At 39.6% G+C, this 23,970-nt stretch overlaps 2 protein-coding genes across 4 annotated transcripts in view; one reads left to right on the plus strand and one right to left on the minus strand.

The window, feature by feature from the left end:
• Positions 1-8,860, plus strand: part of LOC135200077 (ferritin, heavy subunit-like) — a 32,140-nt gene extending 23,280 nt beyond the window's left edge. The window contains exons 3-4 of the mRNA XM_064228371.1: positions 6,595-6,717; positions 7,979-8,860. Coding sequence (XP_064084441.1) covers positions 6,595-6,717; positions 7,979-8,161 — 306 coding nt within the window. The 3' untranslated portion in view covers positions 8,162-8,860. The remainder of the gene's footprint in view (positions 1-6,594; positions 6,718-7,978) is intronic.
• Positions 8,861-17,177: 8,317 nt separating this feature from the next.
• Positions 17,178-23,970, minus strand: part of LOC135200078 (E3 ubiquitin-protein ligase TRIM32-like) — an 18,292-nt gene continuing 11,499 nt past the window's right edge. For 2 of the 3 annotated variants that reach the window (XR_010311200.1, XM_064228372.1), the window contains exons 5-6: positions 18,104-18,262; positions 17,178-17,585 (exon numbers count right to left, since the gene is read on the minus strand). Coding sequence is in view for 2 of the 3 variants with exons in the window: in XM_064228372.1 (XP_064084442.1) it covers positions 17,544-17,585; positions 18,104-18,262 (201 nt within the window). In the remaining variant the exon portion in view is untranslated. The remainder of the gene's footprint in view (positions 17,586-18,103; positions 18,263-23,970) is intronic. The other variant, XM_064228373.1, reaches the window with a different exon arrangement.

Consider the following 23,970-nt stretch of genomic DNA (forward strand, 5'->3'; position numbering starts at 1 on the left):
CACTTTGTGTTAAGGGTCTGCGGCAAAGGTATGCTAACATATTATTTACATTCTTTCGCCCTTTAACGTGAGGGCGAGATATGTATTTAACGTGAGGACGAGACATGTATTTAACGTGAGTGATATTGATCCTGTAATGGGACATGTATTCATCTGAAAATTATGCTTAGGCTTGGGAATTACCAAGGGGAACTTCAAAGGTTTGTCCTTGTTTTGTTTTTATGGTAATTTCTCTTCTCCTTCATCCTTTCACTTACTATCAGGAGAAGGTAGAAGATGGGGCGTGTGGTGTTGGTGTTTGGGGGACCTTCTCTCGCCTCGGAGGGCGGTGCCCTTGGATGCGAGAGGAGAATCCTTATTACTTAAATCATTTTTTCCTTATTTTACAGACTAAGAGTGGTGATTGTGTCTATAGCAGTATTGGTTTGATAGCTCTTCATATTGCTTATCCTAACCTTGCAATTGTACCTGTGACTTGTAGCATGTTGCGATACCGATCCTCGAGTGTGTGTACTGATCCCCTGCTGATAATCATATTCATTTACCACTACTACTCTGGAGTTATGTCATTGGACGAAGCTTTCGCGCTGCCCTGTGATGTTTATCTATTCCTGATGGTAGAAGTCTGGCAGAATTTGGAGGAATCGAAGAGGAAGAGAGCTCGTCAAGTGTCTTCATCCTCCTCTTTGAGATCATCATATTTTCATGTCTCCACCCCTTCGACTCCTGAGGCTTTGCTGTAGAAGAGAAGGTGGTTTCCCCCAGTCAGAAGTCTCGTCACGGGACTTCTAAGGGTCTGTCTCGCTCCAGTTAGACAGGTGGGTCTTCTGCTGGTCCTCCCGAAACGGGGCCCGTCTCTCCTTCCACAGGGAAGAAGACAGGGACCATGGAGGTACCAGCCACCACTGGTACCTCCTCTCCTGGCTCCAGAGGTTCCACCTCCAGACCAAGAACAGTCTTGGCTGCTCGCTTGCAAGCATCACAGAGTGTACGGTCACATGCAGGTGACCGTGCAGCCAATGTCCAGACGGCTGAGTACGCTCACAGTGTCAGGACCCAGGCACGGAGTGGGAGGATGGTAAGGGTCGCTCAGGTGACTCTCGCGAGACTGGAGATCGCTCTTGCAGTGGAAGCTGGTGAAGAGGAAGTCCAGGAAGAAGAGGAAGGTGTTATCGTCTTCTGTCATCATCTTCGTCGTCGTCTCCTGCCACCTCTTCCCCTTTTGACTTCCAAGGCCCCCCAGCCAAGGGAGAAGGTGACCTCACCCTCCACTAAGAAGTCTTGCACAGAGACTTCTAAGGGTATGTCCCACTCCGGCGGGACAGGTGGGTCTTCCGCTGGTCCTCCCGTTCCTCCAGGAACAGGGCCTGTCTTGACTTCCCCAGAGAAGAAGTAGACAGGGACCATAGGGGTACCGGCTACCGCTGGTTCCTCTGCTATCGGCTCCAGAGGTTCCACCTCCAGACCGGGAACAATCTCGGCCGCTTGTGAGTGAGCGCCACCGCCGAGTGTACGGTCACCCACGGATAACCGTGCAGCCAAGGTCCAGGACGGCTGAGTACGCTCACCGTCTCAGGACCCAGGCACGGAGGGGAAGTATGGTAAGAGTCACTCGGGTGACTCTCGCCAGACCGGCAATCACTCGCGCAGTGATCGTCCGGTACCCAGGGTTGACGTGACGTTCCCACCAGACCATTCACGTGGCGAGGCTGGGAAGAGGTCCCCCCCCCTGGGCTGGACCTGGTACGGTGGTGCGTCGAGAGGACTGTGCTCACTCTCACCGTGTTAGTGGACACTACCAGTCACCCGACCATCGCTCCCAGTGGGACCGGGTGGCTCACACGACTGGTAGCAGCTCCCTTGATGCACGAGACAGACGCTACCGTCCTCGGTCCAGCGCTTCTCCGCAAGGAGACCGCTGGTCCAGACCTGCAGCTCGATCACCACCACGGGTTGGCGATCGCCCGCATTTCTCCCAGCCTACTGGTTCTGCTAGTAGGTAGGGTAGGAGCGTCAGGTCTCCCTCACCTGTCACTTCAACCTCCTCAGGCTACACCGGGAGGAACAAAGCGAACAGGAGTGACTGTGATGAATGCACTTCTTACGGTTCGGCCACAAGCCTGGTTGGTCTTGGGACCAAATAGATCTTGCACTCAGTGGTTGGAGGAGATTGTGGGGGCTGGCGAGGATGGTGACGCTTTCCTAGACTCTTGGAATGACCATCACCGCTGTTCACGTGACGGTCCTGCTGGACCTCACACGCAGAGACCGGTGTGGGCTCCCCCTTCGGTCTTCTTGAGAGGTTTCAGCCTCAACGAGGACTGGGACGCGTTGGAGGACGGTATCGGCTCTCTCCTGGCAGGTGCACACTCAGCCCCACCCAGACGACGGTCACGGTGGCAGCAGATGTTTCGCCTACAGTATGAACCCTCCTCGGGAAAATGTTTTCTCCAGACGGTAACATTTTCCTAGACTCGGAGTGGCCATCACCACAGGTTGATGGCTGCCCGTAACTCTCTTCTCTGACTGCTAGTTCCACTGGCGAGGCGAGTGAGAGCGTCCAATCTTCCCCCCCCATTCCCTCTCTTCCTATGGCTGCGATGGGAATGGGAGGGATCCTGCAGAGCGCTCTCCATAGGATTCCGCGTCGGGGACTGCGTTCCTAGAGGGACCTTTGGGTCCTACTGAACGTAAGTCCCAGTCGTTTAGGAAGGATCTTGCCCATTCCTCCTCAATTTCTACGGGAATGGGGAGGAACACCACCTGATGATAGTCTGATGAAATTTGTTGGGGGGGGGTTTGCTGAGCGCTTTAAATTCTTCGGAGTTTCTAGCACTCTCAGAGAGTTTTTGTCTTCTACGATCTGCAAACACTTGGGCGAGACCACGGTCCAGAGTGGGCGAGACGAGAATTCCTGATAATTGTTACTACTATAATCGGGAATCTCGCTGAATGCTCGAATTCCTTGGAAGCCATTAATTCCTGGAATTTCTAGCGTTTGAAGGAAGTACTGCTGCTGAAGGAAGACTATCTCGGGAGGGGCTCAGCCTGGACGATTTCTTCAGACATCTGAGTTTGTCTTCTAAATACATCTCGTAATTTGTAGGTGTGCAATTATTCTTTGTTCACCCCGAATTGTACATGAATAACTGAAAATTTCGCCTGTTCCCCGCCCTGCCAGCTCTACTTCCAAAGTAATAGGAATGTTCTCCCTGATCCATCCCATGAGAAGCAGTTCTTCAGGCAGTACAATCCCTGGGTTTTCATTACTGAAAGACACTCCGCTTTCATTGCAAACTCCGACTTCTCACCAAACTGCAATGAAATAGTGGTTTAGCGTTTTCAGTCCTCGGTAAAACAACAGGGATTAAAGCAGTCTTCACTGGTTGGCGTCATCGACGGGACTTTTCTACGTTCAGAATCTCGAGAGTTAACTTCTCTCGATTCAGCTGTGAAGACGTAGGTCCGCATTCACCTTAGTCTTTCACTGGCATATAGGATTGTTTCTCCTTAGTTGAGATTCAACTACTATGAGAACTTCTGTCTTGCCATCAGGGACCTCAGTCTCTAAAAAGCAATTGCCTATCGTCTGATGGGCGCATGCCTTGAGAGAACCATCATCTCGTCTCCCAACATTGGTGGCGAACAAGGTAGACAATTTGTATGGTTTCTCAGCATAACGATAACCCTTCAAAAGGCAAGTGTCTTGTGACTACGTCTCGGTTGCAGGACTGCTTGCCTCACACTGAGCGCAGTCAGTCGGCAGCTGTTGAAGAGTCCGAGACAGTCATGAGCTACACTGTGGACTTTGTATTGGTTGATTGTTGATCCAGATCAGTCAATACTTTGTCCTATTGGCGTGTTCCTGCACCCATAAGGATCGACACCCACTATGGAGTGTCGGTGTCTTTATCCGCTGCAGAATATTAAGAGACTGTGATAGACTTCTCTGCAGTTGAATAGTCCAGTGGATGGGTACTTGTCATCACTCCGAAGAATATGTCGGACAGGAAGATAGATAAGGTCATTGCCACCATATTTATCTTTCTCTTCAGGCCTGCCCACAGGTCCTTGGAACCTCATTTCCTTGGACCAGTGGTGGATGCTTGCAGGTTGTGTTTGCTTACCCAGCTCCTTCAAGAGGACAAGTTGCATCTCGCCTATGGTGCGCAGTTCTAGAGGGTAAGAAGGATACGAGTGTGACTGGTCTCTCCACCTTCCTCACCTCATCCTTCCATTCCCTCTTCCTTCGGGTTGAGGATAGGACTCTAACTTACACTGGCTGGTCGGACGATTGATACAGTAAGCTTATACATAAAGCATCCTTTTTGTTTCTTATCAGAATCATAGAAGCAATCCCACTCCTTCCTCTAGCAAGGGGAGGAAGGAGACTGGCAATAATGCAAACCCTTCCCAGAACTTTGCATTAATGTCTCTGACTCTAAATATTCTTCACAGCCCTATTTCGGATGAGTTGCGATTCCTCACTCCTTTCGAAAAGGCCCAGAAGTCTGACTCTTGATTGTGCAGCTCCTATACTCCAATCAAGTTGTCAGAGGCAGGGCACTCCTCCTTGCTCTTATGACCAAGAGTAGCAGCCTAGGTGTGTAGAACTCCAGTCAGTTCTAGAGGCTACTCGGATTCCTCCCACCAATCAGTGAGTCTTCCTTATGTAAAGGACTGGGGGTTTGTATATCGTGTAGGAACAAATCACAATTTTTAGAAGTAAATTGTATTTTTCCTAACTATACAAAACTGAGGTCCTTTACATAAATGCCCACCTCATGCCACCCCTCAATCTGAACCTGGGCCGAAAGGCAAAGTGGAGTGTTTACACCGGGCAGGCTAGCCTACCCACCTGCCACATGGTAGTTACTGCCTAACCACCTTGTTCAAGAATTTAACGGCTGTAACTCCAGCTGCACCGAAAGTAATTCCTTATGTAAAGGACCTCTGGTTTGCTTAGTTAGGAAAAATACAATTTACTTCCAAAATTTGAGAGTTTTTGTGCATCCACAACAAGTATTAGCAACCCAAAATTCTGCCGTTTATCTTGTTTGAAAGGAAGTGCATTCAGTCAACCTGCAATCAACCTGTTATTCAATCAAATATAATGTTGTTAATAGCAGGATCATTCCTGGTATTAAGGACATGACACCAAATTTATTAGGCAAAAGACTACAAACACACATCACTCCAACATAATTTGAGACACATGGGAATAGTCTTAAAAACAAACATTTCAATTGCAGTAAACTGATATCAGATATGTCAGTGGAACTATTGGTGGTTCATCCTATTTACTGAAAAACTGATCAATCATGTGAAAATGGAATTAAGCCTATTTCTTACTCAGAAACTTAAATTTTGCCCAGTTCCCACCTGTTTCCCCTTTCAAGCACAAAATTTATCTTTTGAGCTGTGGACAGTAAGTTGAGAACTCTGTTGTCAATTGAAACAAGGGCTTCCATCACCTACAGTTTCTTGTACACATAGGTAGTACTTTGTTCTATTGTTACAATTAGCAACTTGGACAGTAGTCAGCAAACATTTATTGTGGGACATTTATTATGGGATGACATGAAGTACTAGTATTTTGATGAAGCTAATTTCTTAGATTTCAAAATATCGCTAGGAGGTAAATACGTAGAGCGGAGCAAGTATCAAGCATTTCCCCTAAGAGAAAAGTGTAATCTATAGCTTAATGATACTTGAGTAATGTGTTTTATTTTTGTATTTTGCTTACAGTATATATTGTGAAAATTAAATAAATTTGAAGTAGACTTGCAGGATCAGTAGGCTGAATATACACAGTCTGTTTTTACCTGGTTAGTTAATACAGGGTACAGTACTTTGCAAGTTTATTAAACTTTTACTTAGGGTTTAATTGTATGCATTTAAAATTTATGCCTTGTCACAGGATGCACAATTGCGGTCAAAAACTGCATTGTTGAGGTCAGTGTTGTGTTTTGAGAATGAAATTTGTAGGTCTTATTTATGCAGTTGTGTTCTTGTATTATTGTTGTGACACACACAGCTCCCATTTTATTGTAATGAATGAACTATGGTGTTTAGGGATAAATGCTGATTGTGCAAAAATGTACAGTATGGTAAGAGTCTTGCTGAAAATGGTGTATGAAGTCTTGCTAGAATTAATGAATTATAAATTGCGAGCTCATGACAGGCATAATATTGTGAATGGCTTATTTTTTCAAATACTACCTTCAAACCTCCAAGGGGACTTGTGTGATGGTATGCATGTTCCTATTATCTATTTCAATCAATAGATGAATAGTGCTGTACGTTGTATTTACTCATTCTAGGATATAAAGTGATCCAATCTCTTTGGAGATCTGACTCGTGTTTAAAATTCCCCATTTATATTAATGTCTGAAATTATTTAATTTGATAAGCAGAATTAACTATAGTTATGGTAATGTAGTTGCTTTAGTGCATTCCAGTGCAGAATTTAAAAGTTTCTTAATATATGTATCCTTTGGGATTTTTATTTGCTTATTAAGACTAATCATTTTTGCTTCAATTTTCTAAAATAATTTTTGCTTCAATTTTCTAAACTGTATTAATGATTTTCAGTATCAAAACAAAAGAGGGGGCCGTCTTGAGCTGCAGAATATATCTGCCCAGATTTTCAAGGTACAGAATGATGCTCTTCCCAATGTAGTTAATGCACTGGATATGCAAAAGAAAGTTAATAAGGTAAGGGAAGTGTCTGTTTTGTCAGTGTGTGCAATTTTGTTATTAAGGAAAAGAAGAACTTAAGCTTTGTATCATTGCTCTGTGCAATTCTAATGACAGTAATACAGTGTCCAAGAGGTTTTATAATCCTTAATGAAGGTCTGGCACTTTTCTTGCATGCTTGAGATAGCTTAATGATTATCAGATAGTTGCACTTTAGCCTTTTATATTTCATTACTAACCTGAAAATTGTGTAGTTTATGTGAGGGAAAATGTGTAGGAGGAGCTTACCAGGAAGAGGTGTTCTTTAGGAATTTTTGCATGTTCATCACTTACATCTAATGCTATATATAAAAGCTGTAGTTTCAGCCATTTTAGATAGAAATGGAGCATCCAAACAATATAGTACGTACTCGTACAAGAAAAAAATTGGTGCATAATTTTTTTTTCTTTTTTGCCTACTAACATTGTAATATAAGTAGATATACGTAGTAACCATAGTGCATGTAATATTTTTGAAGATTAGGAACACTTATCTTTCTCTTCACCTCGACCCAAACTTATGAAAATAAGGAGGTAAACTAAATCATCATCAGTGTAATTTCAAGAATAGATTTTTAGAAAGTAATTTGGGAAAGGTGATCCATATCAGTTGTGAATTAGGTTTCATTAAATGCATTTTTCAAATTTCTTTCAAGCAAAAGAAAATACACGTACAACTAATAAACACGCAGAATTAACATAAATTGAACTTTCATCCGCTATTGATTATTAAAGCGGAAAGAGCCTAGAGAATGTTGTGTACTCGGTGTTGTTTTGATGAGGTATATTTGCCCCATGGAACTGCAGTAAATTCTTTTGAGGAGTAAATTTAGTATTTTATAGTAAAGTTATACAGTATGTATAAGATTCAAAAGATTCAAATTGCCCAACATCTGTGAATATAAAGGTGTCTGTGGATGGAAGAAATGGTTTTCCTAGAACCAAGATGAAATTTGCAGGATGTGAAGAATAGTTCTAGTTTGTATTGGAAGTAAATATGCAATAGATGAATTTACACGGCTATTGCATTTGCCTTTAAATCGATAGAAATCTATGTCAAAACACTTAAAGTTCTGTCTGGTAGTACTTGCAAATTGTGCAATTTTTTTTTTAGGGTAAAGTGACAGTTTTGGTTTTTTTCTCTCCAGTGTTAGCCTACTAGTCCCATATATTATTTTAATTAGTTAAGTTAATGGAATAATCCATATGTATTTGAGAAATTTATTTTTTTTTGTTTTAGCATTTACTGGAAGTTCGTCAGAAGGCTTCAGACAAAGGGGACTCTCATATGTGTCACATCATTGATGACCATATCCTGGTGAAACATGTGGATACAATTAAAGAACTCGGACACATGATAACAAAGCTGAAACGTGTTGGGTCTGGCTTTGGTCTGTATATTTTTGATAAGGAATTGAATTGAGCAGTAGGACTTTATGTAAAATTTTGTGACGTTGCCCCCCATTTATTTTATTCGGTATTTAAAAATCTTATTTTGAATTATATATTGCAAAATATGAAATTTTAACTACTGTAAATTCTGAATTGGTGTAACATTGATGATTGCCTAATCAATTTTTAGAATGTAAAAATTACATGTACAATATTAATTTTGCTTGTAATAAGTAACTTGTGCCTAGAAGCACCATTACTTGTCATACAGAGAGTAAATTTAGTATGTTGGTTGTGAAGCACATGGCAACTAGAATGAATAGTAATGCTGATCAGTGTGATGGTAACTGTAACAGAGCTGAGCTTGTCTTGGTATTTTGCAGTGCAGTATAGAGTACAATGAGTTAAACATTTTGCAGTGCAGTATAGAGTACAATGAGTTAAAGTTTTTATAATCTTGAAATGTTTGTTCTTTTGAAGTTTCTGTAAGCTGCCCTAATAGACTTCAAAATGGGCAAAACAGTAGTGTGGGGTCAAATAATTTTCACTGGCACTGCACCCAACAGAAAGTTATACATAAAACTATTTGCTATGCCACATAATGTCTTAAAACTTACCCACTTTGCTTCACATTAGTATTAAGTTTGACTATTTGAAGTAATGATTAAATTAAGATATGTGAACATTCCATTCATACTGATCTTGTCTTAAAATAAAGGTTTAGTGTAAACAGTGCACTTGATTTCTTTCCCCCATTAAGTATTGTGGAGATAAGTGTTTTAATTTCCTCGGCCACTATGAGTGACCCTGAAATTTGAGTTAATCACTGAAAGTGAGGAGGGAGTTTGTGTTAGTTAATTATCAAAACTTTTGCTAATTTTTCTGTATCCAAACTTTTATGCTGTGGTGTGCCTCCTATACCTTTATATTCATAAACAACAAAATTAGGGTTGACAGAATATACGGTGCTGATGATGGGAAATAGATGTTGGTGCTGATAAAGTTTGAAAGCATATCTAGAGAAATGGGTGAAAGTTCATTAATATGTGAAGATATCTTTCAGCTTGAATAAACAGGTTTTAAAATTTAGAATACCAAGTACAGTAGTACCTCGAGATACGAAAGGCTCTACTTACGAAAAACTCGAGATACGAAAGGCTCTACTTACGAAAAACTCGAGATACGAAAGCCAATGCGAAAAATTTTACTGCTCTACATACGAAAAGTTTTCAAGATACGAAAGGTTGTTGCTGTAAAGTCCCAAGATTCGCCCGGACCACCGAGAACAATTTTAAAACTCCCGCGCCGCCAACTGAGTAAACTCCCCACCATCCTCCCGCTCTCCCATTGGTTCCTGATGCTTGTCACCCCAAAAGGTCCTGCTCTCCTATTGGTCAGCATCTACCCCTTGTGCTTTAAGTATTCTATTGGTAAAAGGATGCTGTAAATTGAAAAACTTATTCATGCAATACATTTAATAAAAAAAAAACATTAGGTAAAAATAGAATAAAGAATAGAAATGAATGGTTATTATACTGTTTGGTAGTTTCAGTAGTTGAAGAGAGATAATGAAAATTTATGGCTTACTGTGTAAAGTGATTGCTTGTCGATCGTTCGATACTCGTAAGTGCTGGATGTAAACAGACGTTTGGAAGCTTTTTTTTGTTTGTTTATTATAGTTAATGGTTACTTAATAATTATTTGAAATAAGTACATGCTAGACATTTAATTAAAAAAATTGTGAATTAGATATCATAAAATATAAAATAAATCAGACTGCCAACAAATACGTATTTTTTAGAATTATTCTTCTGTTTTATTATTACGTTACGTATACGTATGTTTCATTATAGCTGTCAGTAACTCTGTATCTCCATTATTTAAAGATAGAATAAAGAATAGAAATGAATGGTTATTATACTGTTTGGTAGTTTCATTAGTTGAAGAGAGATACTAATGACAATTTATGGCTTACTGTGTGCTAGGAAAAATGATTGCTTGGTGCTCGTTCGATACTCGTAAGACGGGTAAGAGCTGAATGTAAACAATCGATTGGAAGGTTTGTTTTTTGTTTGTTTGTGTATTATAGTTAATGATTAATTAATAATTATTTGAAATGAGTACATACTGATTATTTATACATTTTATTGGCATATTCTAAGCTTTTAGCTCATAGGTTTAGATGTCAGAATCATAGACTAGGCTACAGTAGCAACCGCTAACATAGGCTAGGCTTATTGCTAAGGGACATATGCTAAAGTCCTAATATATGCAGTAAAAATGGGGTTGAACATTACATGCAGTTGAATATTACTCAAGTATGTACAGTATTTTGCCTTTTTGGAGTCATATTTCTTCCGTCGTAACCCTAGAACATGTGTTTTAGGCCTGGAAATATAATTTACTGGGGTGTTTTTGGAGGGCTTGGAACAGATTAGCCATTTTACATGTAAAATGTGTTTCAAGATACGAATAACTCATAATACAAAGGCCGCCTCGGAACGGATTAATTTCGTATCTCGAGGTACCACTGTATGACATAATTTGCAAAGAGATACGTAGCTATAACAGAGAGATCTACGAATCCTGTTATTTAGCCATTTGCGGCTTCTGAGCAATGCTAGAAAGTTATTAAGGAATGAAGCCCACAATTATATTAAGTTTACTGCTTTGAAAAACCATATGTTACTGTGTACAAGCACCATCTAAGAGGAAGAACCTAGAAGTAGTACATTAAAGAGCAAAGAATAATCCTCAATCAGACACCTTGGATATCAAAGAAAGCTAGTGCACCTGTCTACAAAAGTCTACAAACCTGTTGCTTAACTTTGTTGATAAAATTGTTGTATACTCAATATGCAAGACTGAAAGTAGGTTAATGTGGGAACATCCTCACTGGTAATGGTCTTTCAGTTTTCATTATTCCAAAGAAATTCATAGGTTGTGGTAAAGAAGTATGTTTAATTGGTGTTTACTTAAGTGCTGCTTTTGAAATTGTTCAACATACAGTCTTGGTTTATTTTTCCCCCTTCCAAACCTTAGATTGGTGTTGGTGGACCATTTCTTGCATAGTATTAATAAATTTTGAACTGTAGGTTGTAGGGTAGTAGTTGATGGGCTTTGTAGTGACTAGGAACTGAATTTCTGGTGTTCCCAAGGGTAGTTTTCTTGGCCCAGTACTTAAAGCAAAGTATGATAACCATGTGTGGTTTGGCTTTGGGAACAATTAATTCACAGCACCTGTGCATCTGGTATCCAGCCTTGTCCCTTAAGACGCTCCTGATTGGCTAGTGATCAGCCAGTCACAGACCTGGAAACTCAACAGTCTCCCGAGAGAACAAATCTGCTGCTGCTTCTCCTCCTTGTGACACAAATCCTCATCTTTCGGGGTTGAATCGGATTCTTTTTCTTTCACTACTCCCTCTCCTTCACTTTTCTCCTTTCATTACTCCCTTTCCACCCTACTCCTCCTCCTCCTTTTCTTCCGGTAAAACTGAGGTGTAATGAAAATTTTAACTTTGGAAAGACAAGTTCGTCAGGAGAGATTGGAGTGATGTGAACTCGGTGACTGTTTGGAAGAGACTAGTTTCCAGCCCTGTGACTGACTAGCCAATCAGGAGTGTCGTAAGGGATAGGGCTGGATACCAGATGCATGGGTGCTGTGAATTAATTATAGCTTAATGCATATGCAAGTGATGCTAGACTTCTTGTAGCAAACCCTTCCAAGTATGGTATAGACCTATTACTACTGAATCTTTGTGTATAGTGCAAATTATGGGGGTATAGAGACCCTAACAAAACTCAAAACAGGGTTGTTGGCACATTCAGGAAACTGGAACCACTCAGATCTTTTTGTACTCAGTACATACTACTTTAACTTTATTCAGATATATAGTACTGTAGTTTAAAATTGTAGGCACTTCTGCGAAAGCAGATTTACTTTTAAGAAACACCTGGTCTTTCTTTGAAGTTATGCAAAAATTTGGTATACTGAGAGCCTCAAGATTTTTGGAAAACTGTCTGTCCTCAGGAAAATTCTTCTTTTATTGTTCCTTGTTTTAAGTTTGTTCCCCCAGTTTGGTCATCTGCAAGTGACTCAAAATTTTGAGTTGTTGAAGATAAACTTGGGTTTCTGTTAAGTTTCTGATTCCTGATCTTAGTAGAGACTTACTATTGTTCAATTAACTCTTCAACCAGAGAGGGGTAGTACTGTCAGTGTGCCTCACGTGGTGTACCGTTGGCATTACTTAAGAGTCTTTGCAGCATCCCTTTGGCCCCCTAGCTGCAATCGCTTAAGTTCCATTAACTTTACCGTCATTAATATTCTCTCTCCTCCATCTGATTTTCCACCCTCTTAAAATTTATTCATGGTGCAACTGCTTTGAGGTTTTCCTCCTGTTATATCTTTCAAACCTTGCTGACAATTTCCCTTCCATCCCTGAATGACCTTATAGGTCCCAGCAGTTGGCCTTTGGCCTAAATTCTATCTTAATCCTCTGGCACCCACGGGATGCTTAGGACCTCAATGAATTCATGCCATATGTCTCTTTCCTGTGCCATCTCCCTGAGCTCAACCCAATTCTGAGACCCAACCTCCCTCCGCATTGTCATCAGCCACGTTTCTCTTGGTCTACCATGTCCTCTCCTGCCCAGCGGCTTCCATTCAGGTACATCCTGGACTAACTCCTCTTCTCTTCTTAAAATATGCCCCATCCATCTCCGTCTTGATAATCTAACTACAGGCGGTCCCCAGGTTACGACGGGGGTTCCGTTCTTGAGACGCGTCGTAAGCCGGAACATCGTCAAAAATCCTAAGAAAACCTTACTTTTAATACTTTGGGTGCATTGAAAACTATGTAAACTGCATTCTTATGGCATTTTTCATAAAAAAAACCTTCAACTATTGATTATTTTGCATTTTTGGTGTCATATTTCATCTCCCAGATGAGCGTTGTAGCGTCGTAACCCTGGAACATGCGTCGTAACCCTGGAAATAACGTCTATTGACAAGCGTCGTAACCTCGGAACGTCGTAAGCCGACACCGTCGTAACCCGGGGACTGCCTGTATATATAATTCACATTGGGCACCCCTGCCACCTCACGAATTGCCTCATTTGTTATATGCTGCTGCCATTTGATTCCCAAAATCCTTCTTAGTGCTTTATTCTCAAAGGCAAGAAATTTTGCATCAGTTGTCACAGTGCTGTACCATGACTGGTACCCACAAGTTAATATTGATCTTACAAGTTAAATGTATATTTTGATTTTGCTGTGAACTGATATTTGATTTGACCACCTAACTGTTTTTAGCATGCCCATTGCTTGTTCTGCCCTTCCTGTTCTCTCCCTGAATTCTGTACCTAGTGATGCATTGCTGGTAATAATGGTTCCCAAATATTTGAAAGTGCCCGAGTTGGGTAATGTTACTCCGATAAAGCAGTTCATCTGATCACCACTCTGAATCTGCATGACCTCGGTCTTTCTCTGGTTGATCGCCAATCCAACCTTTCTCCCCTCCAGTACTAACCTATCTATCATTTCCTGCATTTCAGCCATTGCATTGTGGAGGTAATTAGAACTATATCATCTGCGTATTCAAGATCGCGTAATCTCTGGTCCCCTTTCCATTGAGTGCCATTATTCATTCCTTGCAGTATCTTGGTCATAACACAAACAATCACCATAATAAACAGTCGAGGGGACAGTATTCCACCTTGTAGTACTCCAGTCTTGACTCCAAATGCATCTGTAAGATTACCATCTACCATTACCCTACAACAAGTTCCATTACTCATATCCATTATGATGTTTACAATCTTTTCTGGTATCAGATAGTGCCTCAGAATCTTTCTTAACATACTACATGAAATACTATCAAATGCTTGCTTTCTCAGAATCCATAAAGCATAAAACAAAAAGGTGATTTTAGTTCGTTGCACTGTTGAGCTATATGTCGTAGAATAAAAATCTGATCGTCACGTCCTCAACCCTTTCTGAATCTGCTTGCCCTTTTTGAAGTATTCTGTCTATTACCGGTTCTATTCTATTCAATATTACCTTGGAAAAAACTTTCATACCTACTGGTGACAGTGTGATCCCTCGCCAATTCCCAGTCGCTCAAATCTCCCTTTTTGGGTACTCTAACAATAATCCCTTTCTTTTTCCATTCAACAGGCGTGACTTCATCTTGCCACATATGATTGAATAATTCATTAAACACAATGGGTGTTTGAATCTCATCAGCCTTCAACATTTCAGTTGCAATACCCTCCATTCCTGGTGACTTATAGTTTTTCAGTTGTTTGATTGCCAAAATGACATCTGTCAATCTAATGTCACTTACATCTATAGGAAGATCATGTTCGGCCTCAAGGATGTCTTCCTCGTTTAGTGTCTCTTCAAAATGTTCTTTCCATCTAGCTCTAATTTCAGATTCCTTAGTTAGAAGATTTCCATTTTTATCTCTGACAGGTAACTCACCTCTCTTCCTCTTCTTTCCAGTGATATCTCGAATACCCTCATATGCATATCTTATACTTCTTCCATCTCCTCTATTTAGATTATGTTCTGTCTTATCTGCAGTAGAATCTATGAACCTTCTTTTGTCTCTTCTACAGTATCTCTTTACTTCAACATGAAGGCTCATATATTCAGTTTGTAATAAGGTCAGATGTAGGCTGTTTTCCTTTAATTATTCAAAGTTGAGTTTTGCCATTCTTCTTTCCTCTATCAGTTTCCACGTTTCACAACTCATCCATTTCTTTCGTCTTGCTCCACTTCCCTGTCTGATTGTGATGTTGGCAGATTATTGAAAGATTTCTTCTACTTTTTTACAATGAATATTCACATCCACCTCTACTTCTTCATCAGGTAGCATCTCTTAAGACTGTAAATCTGTTCCTGCATTCTATAACGTAATCAGCGCAAATGTGTATTTCTGGTGATAGAAGTTCACTCTCGATGTGGTTTGGAAGTCACGTAAAACTGTTGGTCCCGTTGCTGAATAACCACTGGTTCCATGCAACATAAAAGCACCATACATACATACATATAACGTAATCATCCCTCTCACTACTTTGTTGTCTTAGCTTTTCAATGTCATATCTGAGAGGTAGGTTTATGTTAGCTTTCCTGGTCTAAAACTTGTGTCTAAGTGTTGAGACAACAAGTTGGTGGTCGCTTCCTATATCAGCTCTCCGTCGAGATCTGACATCCAGTAGTGAGATTTTACATTTTCTATTTATTGCTAAATGTTCTATTTGTTTATGGTATTTTCCACACGGAGATGTTCAAGTATACTTGTGTATATCTCTGTGTTCAAACAATGTGCTGCTGCTTATCAATTCATTAGCTAAACAAAAACTGGCAAATTGAACACCATTATCATTCATCTCTCCTACACCATGGACACCCATGCTTTCCCTAAAACAATCATTATCATTACCTAGTTTTGCATTCATGTCCCCCATTCAAATAAGAATATCACATTTTGGCACCTTGCTAACCACCACCTGTATTTTACTGTAAAAGCTTGCATACATAATTCTTTCATCCACTGGTTCCCATTCCTCCAATGCTTGGCTAGCTTGTTTGCTCAAAAACAATCCTACTCCTTGATAGTGAGTGCCATCCTCTCTCCCAGAATGTAGCAACAACTTTCCTCCACCTAATGCTCTCTTTTCGAATCCAGTCAGTCTTGTTTCAGTGACTGCACACAATCCAGTCCATATTTTACAAAAGCTGCTCTAATTTGCCATCCTGGTTCAATGTTCGGACATTCCAATTTGGCAATTTCCAATGTTAAACTTACTCTTAGAAGTTATAAACTTATTCTTATTTACTAGCCGTGAGAGTCTTCGCACCCTTTTCCCACTTAAGGACTGCGCAGGACTAAAGGGCCATTTCTACCATCTGTGAGTTCATTGAAGTTTCATAAGCAGATTTCTTGAGATTTTTACATTGGATTCATTGCTATCTATTCGCAACAACCTTCATGTTGATCTACTCCCAAGAAGGAGGAGTTTCATCAGCGAGGGGAATACAAGTATGCTATCCCCACACCTACCCACATCTATTTAACCCATCAGCCGAGATGGTTTCCGGAGTGTGGCCGCTGTTGCTCAAGCAGCTTCTTGGAGCCACAAGTGAGAGTTGAGTGTTTAGTAATGATCAGAAGTACAAAGCCATCCAAAAGGATGCGGCTGCTTCATACTTAAGATGGTACACCTTCTAATACACCCCAAATTCTTTATTCTAATTAAATCATTGTGCATTGTGTGTGAAATATTTCATTACTCTGATCACCCCCTACTTTCAGATCTTCCATGGGTATACCATACACTGTAGAGTATGTACCAAATATTTTGTTAATCTTAACAGTCTTGCCTTTTCTTCTATGAGGTTTAGTACTACAGACCTTTCTAGAAGTCTGAATTTATTTTTTGACCAAATTGTAGGGTCTTCATAATCTTTTAGTTGAATCATCGGAGCTTCAAAGTTTCAACTAGATGTCAAAGCAGATTTTGTTGGGCCATGCGACATGGGTCTTCACTTCACAGAATATTTATTTTATTTTACTTTACACTTTATTTTATTTGCAATTTTATCTCTTTTTCTTATTTTATTCTTTACTTCTCAAAGTCCCTTTCTGTACTGGTCTGCTCTCTCCTACTCGTGCCCCTTAGGCTTGTATTCTGCTTTTCCAGTTAGGATTACAAATTAGCCTATGCTAGACACTATAGAAATCGTGACAGAATGATAACTGAACCTCATTTTGGAACCAAAAACCCACTAGATTTGTGAAAAGTTGCTGCTAACAACTTGTTCATGAATCAATTTGATAAAGTGACTGATACATTTCGGGATCTAATTGAATTTTGTTTGTTTCTTAAATGTCCCCTTGAATGAACTAAGTTTTGAGGCACCTTGCCTCCTGGAATTTATGCTCTCATATGAGAAAATAGACAATGGAATGGTAATGTTAAAATGTGAAAAAATGGTGAAATTGATAGCTTATATACCAGTTCAAGGGAAATGTATCAAAAGACTATTAACATAGGTATAATTTTTTATTATGACCACCATAGGATGATAATTCACAAGTTAATGTAACTGTTAAAAGACGATTTAGTTATGCACAAAACGTGATCTCATGAAATTCCGAGTAATTACAATGAAAATGAAAATATAGAAGCATTTTAAGTGTCTTATGATGAGTACATATAATTTAAGTGTCTTATGGTGAATACATATAATTAATATTTAATTATGTGTCTGCCTTTTTTTTTCAAGCAAACTTCATCTATTCCTCCTTCCATTATTTTCTTTTAATTGTTTTGTTGCCTATTATCCCTGTTGCTCCTTATTTGTATGAATGATTTCACATTCCCTTTCCATTTTCTTTTCTCTTTAATCAAAGGATTATGAATCCGTCAGTTGTTTGGTCTTCATTTGGCTGTTGGAAGAGAAGAACAAAAACTTATTACCTCATTGTTACTTAGTGTTAATACCAGGCTTGTGTTATAGTATATATATATTATATAATATTTAAATAATATATATATATATATATATATTATATATATATATATAGATATATATATATATATATATACACACACACACACACACACATCACTTATATATATATATATATATATATATATATATATATATATATATATATATATATATATATATATATATAGTGTATGCAAAGTATAGTATATGTGATTTCTCTTCTGAATTATTAAAAGGTCTAGTAAGAACACTTTTGACAGTTATAAAAATAGCAGTAACAGTAGTGAAAGAACCTGAAATAGTATTAGTAGAATATTATAGTATCCAAATACTAATGTTTATGGTAGTATTAGGAGTATATAGTAGTAATTAGTATGTATAATGTTGGCAAAAGTTACCACAATGATTTAGCTGTAGAAAAACCATATATAAAATCTTCACATTAAGGTTTACTTTACTGAAATCAAACAGCTCCTGGTGTAAGCAAAGATTACTGTAATCTTTGATTACATCGTCGTTGAATCTTTTTCCTCGGAATGTCTGGGTGGCAAACAATCTGCTCTGGTCCAGCAGTCGTTTCAGGCGGCTTTCCTCAAAAATAGGCGTCTCTTCCTGGCAGAAAAAAAAGAGAAGAGTATATATTGCAATTTTTATATACCTTACTCCAAATTTGTTTGTAAGGAATGTTGAAAACTATATATATATTTATATATATATATATATATATATATATATATATATATATATATTATATATATATATGTGTGTAGTATATTATATATATATATATATATATATATATATATATATATATCTATATATATCTATATATATATATATATATAATATATATATATATATAGTATATATATATATATTATATATAGATACACACATATATGTATATACAGTTGACCCCCGTATTTGCGTTCTTGAGATTCGCCAACTCACCTATTTGTGGGTTTCTCTATAGAATAATGTACCCATTATTTTGTGGTATATTTTACTGAGAAATACATATTCACTAGTTACTGCATTTTCATATCAGTTTCATGACTAAATGAACTTTTTGTGATAAACTTACTCAAATATAGTATTTTATTGTGTTTGAACTAACAAAATAGGCAGTTCTAAGCATTTTTAGAGGGGTTTTAAGTATTCACGAATTTTAGCTATTCAGGGTGGCTGGGTCTGGTACACACAGACTGCAAATACAGGGGATGACTGTGTTTAATTCCTCTCAGTGCCTTCTTACCTTCCTGAATTATTGACAATTTTTGGATACGCTTGTTTCTGCAAAGCCTTAAATCCAAATGCAAGAAACATGAAGTATTCTGATATCCGATAGCAGGAATCAAACCTGTATCCTGAGTAATCCGAATGAGGTCATGTTGCCAACTTGACCATGATAAGGATTAAAGTCTATTGCCACTCATATATAGTACCTATATCTGTGGATTCATATATATTTATTGGAGCTGGAGTAGACCATCCTAACCACCCTAGCCACGTGGTCAACTGTTTTAATTGCTTTGTAGGCTGAAATGCAAATATAGAATCTACTATGTAATTGTAATAGCCACAATGCCCTATTAAAAGTGACTAGTATATTATGTATGTATATTATATATATATATATATATATATGACCCCGACCCCAACCTGGGTCGCGTGGGATTCTTAAGTTACTGTGGGTCATGCAGAAATCAAACGCTCAGTGATTAATTTAACACCGGTCTTATATTCTAATGAATTTACACAAGGGCCCGAGTGAAATGAACTTAATATCTATAGTACCGGCGGGATTGAGACGAGCGGAAACCGGCAGAGGGCACGAGGGGAAAGTGCGTCTTTCCCTTCTCTTGACCGACGCTTAACTCCTGACCCTCAAGGAGACGGCTTGGTTTCCTCTCTCCTCAATACCCCCCAGAAACTCCCGATATATTGCTTCTAGGCCATGATTGGGTCTGGCACCTGTCCTTAGGTCTATTGGCCAATGAGTGCCCCTATAAGGGACGCCCATGCCCAACGGACTTTTTGGGGGATGTTGGGGGAGGTGACGCTTTCTTCATCTGAGAGAGAATGACCGTTAACGACCTCATGGCGTCTTGTAAGATGTTCCGATATTCTAGGGAAGTTGTTTATAAGCCCTCTAGAATGGCTTATCACTCCCTCCCCAAACTCCTTTGCGTCCTCGCAAAGCTATAGTCTCTGCCATTGTCCCATCTCGAGTCTCTTTTCTCAAGGTACTGATTTATCTAAATTCAAATTAACTACCTTAAAGGGGGCCATTTGACGTGTGTACAAACCAAAGGTTACAAGTAAATTGAACACGTCTTACAACATCATAAGATCTTTTAAAAAAAAATTAACTAATAACAATCACTCTTGCCTGGAACAGATCAAAACCAAAAAAAAGAAACCATTCAATAAGTTCAGGTTCATAATCAAAACAAAATGGTGAAAACAAAAAGACAGAAAATTTTACACATTCAGCCACTGCCCTTGGCAATCACGACACATGGCATCCATTTTTAATGACATTGTATCACGTTAATCTATTAAATTTCTTCAAAATAACAAAAAACATAATTTAAACATACACAGAACAAAAAATAATGCAATGGAATTTTACGAAAATAAAAAAAAAACTTCCTGGAACATCAATGTGCATTTACTACTATCACATAAAAAAAAATAAAAAAATAACTAAAGAACCATAGAAATAAATTTGGAAATCCAGGCACAAACAAACAAAAATTTCATCATCTGTGAAAATAAAAAAAAACTTTACAAGCATTAGTGTAATTTATGAAAGATAAAATAGGATGGAATCGGTGTTGCGACAAATTTAACACAAATAAAAAACAACAAATCAAAATAATAAAATAACGTACAAAGCAACATAACCACATCAAAACAGAATTACACATAAGAATATGATCCACAGGTAATAACATTTGTTCTGAAAATAATTTGGACAAGTTATATCAAACACATAAATTCGTGACACATTACAATCTGATCGAGATAACAAGAAATAAAATAAAAAAAATAAACAACTGGTATGATTCTGAATCCTAGGTAAAGACGTGGGTTGGCATTTACAGACTCTGTTCACTGACCCCTTTCATTTACTTTGCAACAGCATTTACGTATGACATAGGCTCGGGAGCTCAGTCTTGTGCTCTCGGTGGGGCGCCCACTTGCGCTCCGGTATTTTTTTCTGGCTCGTCTCCCAGGTACCCGGCCAACCCCGGGTACGGGGGTACTGGTTTATTGGTGTAAAACACTACGCTGTCCTCGAGCACTGGACGTAAGTGCGACAGGTGGTGCTCGCTCACAGCCCCTGTGCGAATATGCTGAATCACAGCAGAGGAGTGCTTGATCTCCTTCACACGATACGGTCCCATATATGACGGTTCGAGCTTGTGTTTCGACAGTTGCATTTTCTTCAAGTAGATTCGATCTCCAACCTGTATTGGGGAATCGTGAGCTCGGAACCGTCTGTCGTACCGCAAGCGGTACTTTTCGTTTGCCCTCAACAGCAGACGTTGCGTAGCTTGGAAACACACGTCGGGTCGCGTTACAAAACCACACCCGGTACTGTTCCACCGTATAAAGGGGCATCTGTTGAGGGTCCAAGACCACCGAATACGGCAGTCGGATGTCTTGTCCATACATCAAAAAGAAGGGGGTGTCCCTAATCGAGCTGTTATATGCGGCATTAATAGCCATCTCAGCCGTCTGCAACAGAGACGGCCAGGAAGTCGGATTATCCCCGATGAGATATTTTAAGATGTTGACTACCTCTCTGTTGTGAGACTCAACGAGTCCGTTAGCAGTACGGCGATAAGCCGCGATGGTAACGTGATCTACTTGTAAGAGGGCCGTAAACTCGCGAATTAGTTCATTTACGAACTCACGGCCGTTGTCCGACACTAGTATTCTGGGACACCCAAATCGATTTACTAGGGAATGCAACGCTTTAGCCACTTCCTTTGCCGATTTTGTCTTATCAATTGCGCACACATGTGTGAAACGCGGGCGTGAACGCGTCCACAAATACACAAATATATCTAGGTTGTCCTTGCACTGAAGGTAGTGGTCCTACCACATCCATATGCACTCTATCCCACTTCACCGGCACCACAGGCCATAATCGGGCCTTCGGAATCACCGTTCTGTGCTTTTTCATCATGTTGCATACATGACAATTACTTACAAATCTAGTTATGTCCCTACGCATGCCAACCCAAAAGAAATGTTCACGGGCTCTTCTAAGAGATCTTTCTATACCTACATGCCCAGCATAAGGGCTGACATGAATCATGTGTATGGCTCTCTCTACTAAGGCTCGAGGAAGAACGACTCGGGCTCGGACATCTCCGGGCCTTTTTTCATATTTACACAACAAGACGTCATCCTCAATGAAGAACGCGTCTTTTGACAGATGCACAGAACTCGGGAACTCGTTGCTCTCACCTTTCACACAAGCCTTGATCTGACTAATCCAAGCTTCAGACACCTGACTTTCAACCAATTCTCGCACACTCCAACCACAAAAATCAACCACACTTTCATTCTCCGGGCATTTATTCTGGAATCCCCCGGACGGAGTTCCACCTGCATTTGACCCGCTACCGCCTCGGGCATTCTCATCCACCTGAGAGTGCTTGCGAGATTCCCGTTTCCTGCGCGTCGCGTTTACGTTTGTTTGACTGTCATTGTTCGGAAACTGTCGGAACGTTGCTGGCACTATCGCCTGCAGTGCCTGCGCCACCAACGTCACGAGGTTTCTTTTGTCGTTCTTCCTTGCGCCTTGCGGCACGAGTTGTTACTCTTATGATGTTCCTGGAGAGAGCATCAGCCACCCTATACTTTTTCCCTGGGTATGTTCAATCTTTATGATGTCAAACTCTAAAATTCGCTCGATCCATCGAGCTTGGCGATTTGTAATCTCGCTCTTATTCACAGATATGTTAATGGTTGATGATCTGTGAAAATCTTTATTTTGTGTCCCAGCAAAAAATAACGGTGTCTCTCCAGCAACCATAAGACCGCCAAAGCCTCTCGATCGAAGGTACTATAATTTTTCTCTGCCCCTTTTAATGCTCGTGATGCAAAACAAACTGGTCTTTCATTACCTTCATCGTCAATCTGGGAGATTACTCCTCCTATCGCAATATCACTTGCGTCTGTGGTCACAAAAAAGGGGCGATCGAACCTCGGATAAGCCAAGAGTTCGTCGCTCATTAGTGCATCTTTTAATTTCTGAAAAGCTGCTTCCTCTTTCTCACCCCATTGGAAATCAGGTTGCTTCCTTAATGCGTCTAACGGTCTCGCTATCTGTCCGAAGTTCCTAATGAACTTCCGATAGTAACCCGCGAGTCCGAGGAAGCTGGCTACATCTTTCGCATGTTTTGGTCGTGGGAATTCTTTAATTGCTACAACTTTATCGGCACAAGGCTTAAGGCCTTCAGATGTTACTAGGTGACCCAAAAATTCTACTTCGGCCTGGAAAAAACTTACATTTTCTAAATTTATTTTCATACCATGACGCCTTAATGCTTCCAAAACTTGTATCAGGTGCCTTTATGCTCCTCTACAGTAGCACCCACTACAATGATATCATCTAAATATACAAAAACCCCAAGGCCAATATAGAAGCTAACACGGACATCATTACTCGTGAAAAATGAGCAGGGGCGTTCTTTAAGCCAAAGGGAAGGAAATTATATTCATATAGCTGATTATTCGCTATAAAGGCCGTTTTCTCTTTACTTTCATCATCAGGGCAAGCCTTGAGATCCAATGTGGCGAAAAACTTACTCTCCTTTACTTTAAGTAAAAGCACTTCGATCGAGGGCAATGGATAGGCATTATCCTTGGTAATGGCATTAGCTCCGGTATTATTACTTAACTAAAATTACCATTATTCCATTTCATTTTACTTATTTATTTTTTTTTTTATTTATTCATTTATTTACTTTTCCATTTTTTTTTATTATTATTTTTCTTTCTCTCTTTACCTAACCCGGGGCATTGACCAGGGATCTTAAATGGACTCGTATCATTAGTACTTGAAAAGAATAACAATCTGGTTTAACTACGAGAATCTCAAAGAGTCAACACCCAGGTAACTACTACTAATAACAATAAATTTAACATTAAACACTATTGGTGGTGTTCTCTGACAACCACTTTGGCTATTGAGGAGAGGCTCTAGGGGGGGGCGGGTTTGGTCTCCTACCCTCAAGGTGTAGGACTTGAAAACCGACAATAAAAATGAACAAAATAAAAGAAAATCCATCTACAGT

Source organism: Macrobrachium nipponense, chromosome 26, assembly GCF_015104395.2.
Source record: "Macrobrachium nipponense isolate FS-2020 chromosome 26, ASM1510439v2, whole genome shotgun sequence".
In the NCBI taxonomy this organism is placed as follows: domain Eukaryota; kingdom Metazoa; phylum Arthropoda; class Malacostraca; order Decapoda; family Palaemonidae; genus Macrobrachium; species Macrobrachium nipponense.